This window comes from Cynocephalus volans, chromosome 14 (genome assembly GCF_027409185.1).
Source record: "Cynocephalus volans isolate mCynVol1 chromosome 14, mCynVol1.pri, whole genome shotgun sequence".
Classification (NCBI taxonomy): Eukaryota; Metazoa; Chordata; class Mammalia; order Dermoptera; family Cynocephalidae; genus Cynocephalus; species Cynocephalus volans.
The window spans coordinates 66,172,637-66,185,282 of NC_084473.1; the positions used below are offsets into that span (position 1 = coordinate 66,172,637).

General features: G+C 40.4%; 1 protein-coding gene across 11 annotated transcripts in view; it reads right to left on the bottom strand.

Annotated features, from left to right (window-relative positions):
* AAK1 (AP2 associated kinase 1) overlaps positions 1-12,646 on the bottom strand; it is a 174,897-nt gene that overhangs the window by 64,987 nt on the left and 97,264 nt on the right. For all 11 annotated transcript variants that reach the window (XM_063078924.1, XM_063078919.1, XM_063078917.1 and 8 more), the window contains exons 4-6: positions 12,389-12,497; positions 10,750-10,892; positions 965-1,086 (exon numbers count right to left, since the gene is read on the bottom strand). In XM_063078924.1, the coding sequence (XP_062934994.1) occupies positions 965-1,086; positions 10,750-10,892; positions 12,389-12,497 (374 nt within the window). The remainder of the gene's footprint in view (positions 1-964; positions 1,087-10,749; positions 10,893-12,388; positions 12,498-12,646) is intronic.

Genomic DNA, 12,646 nt, shown 5'->3' on the forward strand with positions numbered 1-12,646 from the left:
GAATGTGGCTCAACATATTTAAAGCACATGCAGTACTGGCTGTGAACCTTAGAAAGTGGGCCCTGCGCTGGGGTGGGAGGTTGATGGGATCAAGAGCCCTTGCTCTTTGCTCCTGGAATAGGGCTGAAACAACAGCTTTTTTCTTATCTCTGGCTCAAGAAAAGAGTCGTGTAAAGCACATCCGCAAAGTGAGTGTCTTGGTGTTACCAAGCACGTGATTTGTGCTGTCTGTCTCTAGATCCCAGATGGGACTGGTGTAGATGTCCATCACGGCCTTGGACCAGAATTCTTCTTCCCCAGGCTTGGCTGCCTGGGGTGATGCACGAAAGGAGAGAGAGGATCAGGATATAAGTGTGCAGGCTAGACTACTGATTTATTAGTAGTAACAGTAAGTGCTGTTGCCTGTGAAAAACTCAACACGGTGGACAAGAGGGGAAAATGGGTCAGGCTTTTACTGGAGTCACAAATCTAAAGAAGCTTTTTCTCATAGAAGTCAGTGATTCAATATCTGTAGACTTCAGTAATCCTACTCACCATTAATTCCGCCAGGCTGCAGGTGGACTCCTTATAAGCAGGAAGGAAGCAGCAATTAAGGTTTCAGTAAAATGCACATCTGTCTGACTGACAATGTCATGGTTGTGATCACACTTAAAAACATCACAGTACTTTTATGGTGTGTACATCACCAAGCTTTTTAGGGGCTATAAGCTTTTTATGATGTCATAAAATATCTATATACAATGATAAGAAATTGATAAAGTACTATGTAGATTGCTTGTGATCAATGCTTGTGAACACCCTCCTTATCCTTCACTTAAAGTCAAACAACCCAACTGTGAATATGATGCTCTCAGGTGAAGGACAACTGACTAGAACCATTCTCTCCCCGCCCTGACCTTCTCATCCATAAACTGAAAGTAGACTTGTTAATGGACAAAACTCCAAGAAAGGAGGAAAAGCTTACTTCTTAATCTCATCTTCTACTGCATTGACTCCCTCAGTTTGTGGATTCTGGAATTTGTTGGTGGCGCTTCCGAAATCACACAAGACATAGTGGCCTCGGTCATGTAAGAGGATATTTTCAACCTGAAAAACATTCCCCAACCACCCATTCAAGATATCATTTAGTAATGCATGTGAAAATTTGGTTTCACAGTCACATAAATAAAATGTTTTATTTCAGACAATCTCATTAATGTGCACAAGGAAGTTATTCCCCTTCAAGTATCTCAACAGGGGGCATCCCGAGTGGAATAAAATGAAATGCACAGTAACAGGGTAAAATGAGGGTGGTGAAGAAACTCCATAGTGGGGGAAGTCCCATTTTTCTAGGTTTCCAGAGACACTTCTCACTTCTGCAGAAACAGTCCTCATACTTTCATGCCTCTGTTCCTTCGTTATTGCTCTTCTTTCATTCAAGGATGCTCCCCATGATCCCCACCTCTTTTCCAACTATCAAAATCCCAGTCACTTTTCAAAACCCAATTCAAATGCCACCTCCTTTTTGAAGGTTTCCTCAGGCCCCCACTGAGACCAATATCACTCCCCCATTTTCTTTCAGTATTTCATTCTTCCATGATGCTGATTACTTCACTTGGACCTATGAGTACATATATCAATGTCTTTACTACACTAGGTTATGATTTTAAGAATTAATATTTTTTAATATTTTACTTAAGTGATAAAATGCCTGAGGCAGTTTCCCTGTTCAAATATTATCCTAATTTTTTAAATGAATTCTTTGGGCAGTGAGTTAGAAGTTCTAGGTAGCAGGGAGCTTACAAAGACCAAAAACTAAAGAAATCCCTGTTATCAAAAAAGTCTACCAATGAAGTAACAACTCCAAAATAGTGGGCACTATGTACTCGAGATGTACTAATTAATTTTTAGTACAGGTGAATTGAGCTGACTGGTATGCTGGTGGACAGACCTGGCTATGCGTGGGCAGTAAAATGGTAGCCAAAAAATCTTGTTAGGCCAATAAGACTGAAGTCTCCATTGTCTTTTGTCTTCAGCCTTCCAAAGACTGATCACCTTTGGAAAACAAAGGCAAGAGTAGACTATAAGCTCCTTAAAGACAAGCATCATCTCTTAACCATATCTGTAGTCTTCTCTACCCAGTGCCTAACATAGTGCTTGGTACAGAAAATGTTTGTTGAATGGAACAAACCAAAAAAATAGAAACACTCAGAAAACTCTGTGTGTGTGTGTGTCTGCACGTGAAAGAGCACTGCTCTTTCAGATGCAAGACCAGGAGCCAGCCAATACCCAGGCCCTACTACTATTACCGATTCTTTAAAAAATATTTGGTCAATTACAATTATCTCTTCTTCCATGCTTTTAATTCTTTTAAAAATTACATTAACATTTTATAGTCTTTATCTGCTAAGTCCAACATCTGATGTCTCTGCTGCAAAACAATTCTGCAGTTTATTATTTCTTATTCCTACTGAACTTCACTCATGGTATTATAGTGAGGGGTTTTGCTCTTGTTATTAACTCATATTCACTGGAAGTTCATCTGTAGGAAGTCTTTGAGACCTGGGTTTAAAGTCTGTTCTTTCAGAGTGGATTTGCTGGTGCACCTGGGGGCACTACAAACCTGGAATCATTTTAATCTAAAATTTTTACCTTGGGATTCTCAGGCAGTGTGAACTATGGCCATCAACCTGAGCAGATATGCTCTTATGATTAAGAATTCTTAATCAAAGAATTATGAATTAAGAATGATTAGGAGGGATTTGGTCCCTTGAGATAAGACTAACGCAGAAAAATATTCCCACCTTCTAAATCTTTTTAAAAAGCTCATCAGTTTAATCTATTTATACAAAGTGAAATAGTCGAGTTATCTTCAGCATATACTCACGTTAGGAATCTAAAATAATTGCAACAAAGCAACACAAATGTCTTCAATCTAATTTAGAGGTTATAAAAATAACAGCCATCACTTACTGAGCTTTTACTATTGCTAGTTCTACTGTACTCAGCACTTTACATGGATTATCCCATTAAATGCTCATAACGACATCATTACTATCCCTGTTTTATGGGCACAGAGTAAGTCACTTGCTAAATGTCACACAGCTAATAGGTGGTAGATCTGGCAGTGAACCTAAGAGGACAAGTAATTACATTTCTACCAGGGGAGGAAGCAGCTTAGAAGCAGAGCAATTACTCAAGGCCCCCCAACCCCACTCTCCAACTGCAGTTGGGGTGGTGACTTTATACTTGCCCAGAGCATTGGATACAAGCTTAGTTCTTTATGTTCAGAAATACCCTTATAAAAGACATCTAGTCAATGAGGAGCCAAGTGTATAAACACTCACCAGGCTGGTTTGTCCAATGTCTCCTAAGCATTCCTCATGTCGCCTAATTTGTCCTTTTATTCAATTGCTTACTCTCCACTAGTCAAATCCTAGTTGGTATTAAAGACCTTGCTCAATTCCTAACTCCTCAGTAAAACCTTCCACGACCAACTACAAAATCTACAGAACTTACTGGAGAAAGGGTAGGCAAAGGCCTTCAGGCCAAATCAAGCCATGCCCGTTGGTTACTTATTGTATACTCCACGGTTGCTTTTGAGTTTCAACAGCAGAGTTGAGAAGTTGTGACAGAGACTGTATGGCCAACAAGCCTAAAATATTTAGTATCTGGCCCTTTGCAGAAAAAGTTTGCCCCAAAGTCCAGGGTTTGATCCCTGTACTGGTCAATCACCAAGAAAAAAAGAAAAGAAAAGAAAAGAAAAGTTTGCCAACCTTTGGTCTATAACAATCACTGATAATCATTTAGAATTCTGCAATATTTCTTCTAATGTGGGTTGGTATTTTACTTCTTACATATTCATGCTTGCCTTGCCAAGTAGAGTACAAAAGCTTTGAGGGCAGGACACTGTAGTATGCCTGTGTATCTCCCATGACACCTAGTCTGGTACTGTACACACACCAGTGACCCTTAAATGTTGCTGATGAAATTACTTATTCAGTGTCATTCAGAAACAATCTCCCTCCCTGACCTCGTGCAGCTTACAGGGCTCATGTGATACCATGTATGTGTGCACTCCCTTTCCCAGTCAGTTTCTGTACTTCTAATGCTGGAATGTACATGTAGAAAACTTAAAAGTTAATTCACATCAAAACACAAACAAGGTAGGTATAGGAACTAAATCACTGTTGGGGAGAAGCAAAAAGACAAAGGAGAGGATAAAATAGACAGAGGAGAGAACAAAGATGAGGCACATTGTTGGCCTGATAAGAACAGTAACCCCTGCTCTAGATACTCTGCAAGTTTGCTGGGAGGATCAAACACGATTAGGAAGGTGAAATCACTTGGCTCAGCCACTGTAGCAGGTGCTGCATTCTCCACCCCCCTCAGTCTATCCCTGTGGTTTGTAACTCCTGTGAAATCCTCCAAGGCCAAGCTGGCCGCTGTTGCTGCCCTCCGTCACCACCACCACCACCAAAGCACTTAACACAAAGAATAGTGCGTGGCAACGACACTGGGCTTAGGGAACAGAAGACCTCAGAGACTATATAAGATGTTTGACCTTGGCCAAGGCTTTAGGCCTCTTTTGCTTGATTTCTCATTTGCAAAGAGAAGCTGATAATATTTCCATCACTGTTGGTAGGAAGCAAGGAAGAGAATGTATGTGAAAGCAAACTGTAAATCTCCCTATACAAATGTAAGATTGTCATTAGCATTCATTTATGAAAGAAACACGTTTGAACTCCTACTACATGCCAAGCACTTTTCTAGGTTCTAGGGATATAATGCTAGGGATATAATGCTGTAGATAAAACAAAGTTCATACTCATGAATCTTAGAGTCCAACTGAGGATAGTGAGAAAATAATTATAATTGGCTGGTAATGATAAATGTTATGAAAAAAAGCCAGCAGGTTAATATACATAAGGTGAAGAAAGATACTATTTTAAACAGCACAGTCAGGGAGGGTCTTTGATGTGCAAAGCAGAGATCTGAATGAAGGAGCAGCCATGGACCACCTGGGGGAAGAGCATTCCAAGCAGAAAACAGTCAGCACAAAGGCCCTGAGGTGGGAGTGTGCTTAAAGTGACAGAGGCATTGAGGATGCCACTGTGTCTGGACCAGCACTATGCTTGGCACTGATAACGCAAAGAAAGCTGAAAACATGGGACGAGACAGATTATAAGCAAGCGCTGTCAGGGAAGGGGAGATGAGATACTGCGAGGGCCATAGAGGAAGTAAAGGAATTAGATAAGTGGAATTAATAACAGGAACAAAGCACAGAGGCAAGTGTGATAATAACAATGCTGGTATAAGTAGCTAACAGTACTTACTAAGTGCCAGACACTGCTCCATGCACTTTTACCTATAACATTTCATGTAATCCTTACAAAACCTTATTGGCCCCCTTAACAGATGAGAAAAGGGAGGCCAGAGGAGTCACTTAATTTACCTGAGGTAACAAGGCTGGAGGGGCAGGATTTGGGCTCAGGCTGCCTGACTGCTCAGACCACACCCTCACCTACTGCACTAATGTGCTTTATGCGCCTAAGGAGCATGAACAGTTTAGACTGGCAAAAAAGAAGGGAGCAGAAGGAGCAAGGACCGCAGAAGCAGATGGAGGCAGACTGGGGACAGCCACTCAGGAGCCATTCAGCATTTTTAACAGATCAGCAGCACATGAAAACAGCCATTTTAGGAAGATTAGCTTGGCAAAAGAAGAGGGAGAACAAGAGAAGAAAGACAGTGAGGGCAGGTGCAATGGTCTACGTGTGAGATGACTGGGGCTGGGTCTAGGGTAAGGCCAGTAGGGACAGAAAGGGGTGGGTGGGGACAGATGAAACAAGATTAGTAAAGTAGAGGAACAAGTGGATACTGATACACCATTTTCTGAAAGCCTCTGAGAATTTGCATAGTGACTTTGTTTTTGGCAAAGTCCTTAGGATGTAAGGCTAAGATTGGTTATCATTGCTCACAATCCTCAAATCTTTCAGTTCTTTAAGAGTTTGATGCTGCCCACCATATTTCCCAACCTATCAATTTCAGGGGACTATTCAAGTTGTCACTCCCAAACTCCAATTACAGCTTTAGCTAAAAGATCTGGAAAGTCACCTCCTTTTGACCTCTGCATCTCAATATTATTCCAAACAGGTATGATATTTAGGCATTTCAGTCAGAGAATGTATTACTACTGGAAAACCTGTACTGAAAACTACATGAAAAACATGAATACAGATTTTCAAACCTGTGTTTCTAAAAATGGGACAAGAATCTTCATCCTATTATACTTCATGAGGTCAAAATCTCTTTTCTGACAAAAAAGGAAACATCTATGACTTTTTCATCATGAATGTGCTTGTTAAGCCTTAACGCTTTCTTACCCTTTCTTAAGTGCTTGGACAGATAGCATGCTATGCTGTAACAAAACAAAATAAATGAAATCCCCAAAATAGTAGTGAAAAACCTTGGTCTTAACTCTGGTTTGATCACTTAATTAGCTGTGCAGGTTATACAGCCTTTCTGTGCTAAGGTTTCCTCACTGGTAAAGGAGAGGGCTGGCTTGGGTGACATTCCCAGATCTATGACCCCATGATCTGCAATAATGATCTTTATCTTTCTTCAGAGAGATGAAAATAATAAATGGGGGAAATAATTGAAGGGTTTAAATAATGTATTTGAGGAGAGCCCTTCAATATAGAACAGTACTTCTGTTATGGTTATTTTTAGAATATAAGCTATGTAAGGATAGGGGCTGCTTTCGGCTTATTTCCTCTATGTATTTGGAAAGAAAGGCCTTATATGTGGTAGGCAGAGCAAGAGGAGCTTTCCTCAGTTCTGCACATGAGCGAGCAGACCCAGACACAGGGGCTCAACGAGGCCCATGTCAGGCCTGGCCCATGCTCTTTCCCATGTCCCACATTCACTATTCACAGTGCTGCCTCCTCACCAAATGGAAATCCTGCTCACAGAGAAGCAACCAGCACTTCCTCTGGCCAACAGGAAAATGAACTTCTTGGCCTGGCTACCACTAGGACTGCGGTGGCTGGTTCCAGCAGTGACATGGAGCTCAGAGTGGCTGAAACCATGTAATGCAATGACAGGGCCAGGGGAAACAGGAGGTATGGGGAGCAGCAGGTGAATGTCACTGCCCACCATGCAGGTACTAGTAGAAATCAACACACTCTTATGTGCTAAATGAAAGCATCTAGATGGCACTAAGTGTAAGATTTGGGGAGTTTTAGAAAGCTTCAATCAAAACCACCAGGATACGAGTAAAAACAATGGCACCACAATTGAGGTCTCCTTCCACAAGTCCTTATTTTTGTTCCCTATTTCCAAGGTAGAGTAGAAAGGGAAACATAGCCAGTCTCCTGAACCATCATGAGCAAACAGCAGCAAACCCCAGCATTGCACTGCTTCCCCCTAGGAGCGCTGACAGCAGGCTGGGGAACAGAGCAGGGCCACCTCTTGCTTATGCAGCTGCCTCCCCCTGGGACTCCAGCTTGCTCCACACTCCCCTGCTGAAATACCTTGCAGCTGTTCAGTGCAGTGAAGGAAGAGTCTGAGCCCTGCTGCCTTAGTCCTACCATAGACCTGCCCTATGTACCCCAGCAAGACACTGAGCTCTGCACCTCAGGTCCCATCACTGTGTAATCCTGACCAAATGCCTCTCAGTAGCACTATGAACATCACAGGACATTACTACCATGGAAATATGTGAACTGGGTAGGTATTATTTACTGGTATGAAATTATTATCACTTAGGCTTCACTTAATCCAATAAATGTTTAAAAAGTAAAATAAAGGAAGACTTTCTTTAAGAACACGGGAATAGCACTCTCTTAAAGGGTCCTCTATGGCTCTCTCTGCCTCCCTCTTGCTCTCACCTCTGTGCCCTTTCAAGCATTTGCTGTGTAGGGAAGTGCCTAGAGACTGGCATGCTCTCTCATTCAACCTTACCACAACCCTAACAAAGCAGGCATGTGATCTCCACTTTACAGATGAGGAAGCTGGAGCTCAGAGAGGCTAAGTGAATTGAGGAGCAAGCCACAGAGCCTGGGAAGGAGGAGCTAGGAAGAACACGCTGTCACAGAGGACAAGAAAGGAGACAGTCACAAAGTAGCCAGAAGCCATGGGAAGAATAAGACAGGGACTGAAAAATGTCCTTTGCATCTGACAACATGGAGGAAGCTGCCTATGCTCATTTCTCACCACACTTACAATTCTGTCACTATCAGTCATACAGTGCTGCAGAATCACAGTTCAATGAAATCCAGCCCTATTTGACATGGGGGCAAGAACAGGGCTATGGAGAGGCCCAAGGCCCAAGGCCACACGGGTCACAGAAGCAGTGCCCACCAGCCACACTTCTCCCCTATTCCTGTACCCCTCACAAACTCTTCTCCAAAGCAGACAGTAGGGATAGAGGTCAGGTTCTTAAGTTTTGGTACCACTGTCTATTTTGAAATACATGCTAACAGTATTTAACCAAGAATTTCACTCATTGTTAAAGGCAGCTAGGAATAAAGTATCAATATGTATTCAGAGTGGTGGCTGCAGTCACTCTAGCCTTACCTGTAACTGGCTATGCACTGGCCTTTACCTCCTTCTCTCCATGTGTAAGAACTCTGCTGTTCCCTTCTATAGGCAGCCCTTTGGCTCTGCTCTCTGCCTGGAATGTTCTTTATCATCTCTGTGACTACCCAAATCCCATCAGTCATCTGAAACTACATTTTTCCAGAAAATTCCAACCACCATTATTTGATCCCACTATTTGACCATACATTAAGCTACTTGATTCTCTTCTATTTATCAACTTCTTCTATACAGTTTTGTATTTCACCTATTTCTGTTTCAAGTCTATTTCATTTATATCTGTTTACCAATAACACTTTCAACATCTTGATGGTAGGAACCATGTTATATCTTTACCATCACCACAGAATTATGTACTTGTACTATGCTAGGCTCATAATAAATATTTACCAAGATACGTTCTCCTTTTTCTACTCAGAAAAAAGACTGACTATGGGCAGAGGTACACTGGAGAAGGCTACCTTAGGCTTTTGGAGGTATATACCTATCTTCCTATAACCTAACTACCTTAGTACAGAAATGCCAGTATGCACCACTTCATTCCCACTAGGATGGCTAAAATAAAAAAGGACAATAACAAGCGTTGATAAGAATGTAGAGAAATTGGAACCCTCATATATTGCTGATAGATGTAAAATAGTGTAGCCACTTTGGAAAACAGTTTGAAGGCTCCTCAGGAAGTTAAAGAGTTACCATATGACCCAGCAATTCCACCCCTAGATATATGCCTAAGTGAATTCAAAACATACGTCCACACAAAAACTGGTATACAAATGTTCATAGCAGCATTATTCCTAATAGCCAAAAAGTGGAAACAACTCAAATGTCCATTAATGAATAAAGGGATAAACAAAATGTGGTACATCCATACAATGGAATATTATGCAGCCATGAAAATTAAGTACTGATATAAGCTAAACGTGGACAAACCTTGAAAATATTATGTTAAGTAAAAAAAGTCAGACACAAGAAGTCACATATTATATGACCCCATTTATATGAAATGTCCAAAACATTAAAATACATGGAGACAGAAAGTAGATTAGTGGTTGCCAGGGGCTAGTGTAAGTGGAAGAAATGATTGCTAACAGATACAATGTTTCTTTTGGGAATGATGAAATATTCTAGAATTAGATAATGCTGTTGGTTGCAAAGCTTTGTAAATGTACTAAAAACTACTGAATTTTACAATTTCTTTTCATTATACCTGTGTTTCAAGAAACTTGCTACATGGCAAATAACTTAGGTGAATTTTATGGTATGTGAATTATATCTAGAAATGTAAGTATGCTGCTGTGATCTTCAAACTTTAGAGTATACAAAAACCAGCTAGGGTGCTTATTAAGATATGAATTCCTGGGCCTTCCTGACATCATCGCCAAAATTCTAGCCCAACAGATTCCAATGGAAACTAGTATTCTGCATTTAATAAGCACACTAGGGGATACTGATCCAAGTTATTTGCCATGTAGCAAGTTTCTTGAAATACAGGTATTATGAAAAGAAATTGTAATTTACAATCAGAAGAGCTGTATTCGAATTGTGGTAGTGCTCCTTCCTAGTTATATGTCCCTGGGCAAATCATATAAACTCTCTGCTCCTCAGTTTCCATAACTATAAAATATAATGAAGAATGTCTTTCTCCAAAGACTCAGAGTACATAAAGTATAGTAAAGTACATGGCATATAGTTGGTGCTCAATAAATGCTAAGCTGAATCCTAACCAGGTGCCAACTCCATTCAACAAACATTGTCAAGTGACAAAAATATGAAAGGCACGGTGCAAGGTGATGGTAATTAGTAGGCAAATTTTTAAAATAATTAATGGATTTTGCAAAATATGAAATAGACTTTAAAAATGAAGCATTTTTGTTTACAAACTATTTAAATTAGCATATTACTTTTTATGACCTTGGAAAAGTGAATTTGGGGGTATATCAGGAAAAATTAAAAAAACATGGGTTCAGGCATTTGATAATTATAAAGAATTTCCAGAGGCTAGTTAAGTAATAAAATAGATACCTGTACTGTACTTTTCCTCTGTATTTTCTTCCTCCAGGCAGAGTGTAAGCTTAGAATTAAGGGACCATGCCTTAAAATGCTCTCACATCCCCGGGGCAGACAGAAAATACTCAGTAAGAACGCACTTAATGAAACAGTGTGGTCTGTTACCTTCAGGTCACGGTGGATAATAGGAGTTTTGCATTGATGCAGACGGGCAACAGCTTCACAGGTATCACAAAATATCTGAAGCACTTCATTCTCTGTAAAACCTGTTTGCAGGCGCTGGTTCATCAGGTTTACCACCTGGCCTCCTGAGAGGGGTGCAGAGCAAAGGAGAGGTTATAAACATTCAGACTTGTCACTTAGACCAAGAAAATGAATGGCTGTCCAAAGAGAAGCAGCCTAAACGAAGGTAACAGAATTGTCCAAGCCAGGATTAAAACCCAGGATTTATTTTCTTACAATCCAGTCCCTTCTCAAACACGTCAAAAACAGTTTCTTAATTTTATAAAGCACCCCAGCCATGAACTGCCCTCTTTATGTCTTCATGATTGGTAGTAGAACTGAAAATATGGTCCTGCTGTAGTTGCCAGGTTACACTGACCCTGTTATGTATGAGATGAGACCACAGGCTCAACCTGCCTTATCTTCTAGTAAGAACCAGATGGCACAATAGACCCAGTGGGCAGGAAGAGGATAGCTTTAGAGTCTGTACTCTAGAAACAGGTTGGTCTCTCTGTCTTTATTACTTACTGCTTGGCCTGTGGAAATGCTATACCAACATTTAATCTCTATGACCAAAAGATTGATAGCCTCACTTACAAAATTATCCAGTTCCCTGGGATGTTCCTACTTCCTGGTCCCTAAAGATTTTACTATCCAAAAAAGAAAGCGCAGGAGGAAACAAACTGTCATTTTTAAATTTGATAGCATTTTACAAAATCAGGTTAACAGTTAACACAATGAAAGTAGAAAATACTGGTTAATTTGGGGGGATTTTTTGGATTAACACATATTTAATTTATGGACAGTATTTAACGGCAGGAAAAACGTTAGTGGAACTAAGGGTGGTTACAAAACAGGGCATAAAACAGTAAGACAATGACCCTAGCTTGTAAGTGACAGCTTCTTAGGCCAAAAAACCTAAACCTCCAAACTATGGTTGTATGAAATGCAGAAGACTCTGAATAAATTCATGTTAGTCTGGATTTCCCAAGATAAATGTTATTTGAAACTTTAAGCTTTCAACTACTTAACTCCACTGTTAATAGCAGCATCATTTGCATACAGCCTTCTTAATAATTACAGCTCTAGAGCAAGGATGGAAAGGTCATTTCCATTAGACAAAAAGGATTCTTTTATCCCATTACACAAAGACGGTGATGTGAGTGTGAAAGAGAACACACGAGTGAGGGAGTGGGGAAGCTGCTTTATTTCTTGAGTCCATCTGGAGTTGGGTCTTTATTATGTATCTTCATCATTTGTTTCAAAGCATCACAAAGAACACATTGATTCTCAATCTCTTATTTTTTCATTTATATACAGTCACCAAACCTTCCTAAACTTAACAAAAATGGAGTTTTATATTATCCATCACTTTCAATTGTTTCTGCCACTCCTCCTAGCCATTATAAGAATAACCAAGAGTTGACAGCAGACTCTATATCTTTTACCCTTTTAGTTTTCCCATCTGTAAAACCAGAACATACTTTAGGGTGCAGTGCACATTAAATGAAATGACCCCCATGCCCTTGATGATCAAAATGCTAGAGAAATGAGAGCTTAAGGGTATGGTTCATATACATACCTCTACAGAAGTCCATCAGAATGAGAACTTCCCATACATCACCGCTACTCACATTGTTGATACTAGAATCAATGTAACCCACAATGTTCTTGTGCCCTGACAGGTCCCTCTGTAAACAAGAGTTGAGAAATATATCATCAATCACAGATGCCAATAGGGACAGAATTAGCCAGTCAGATCCACTAGCACAGATAATTTAAATACACAGAGACGACACTACCAGCATTGAGAAGACTAAGGAACAGGATGATGAACAGG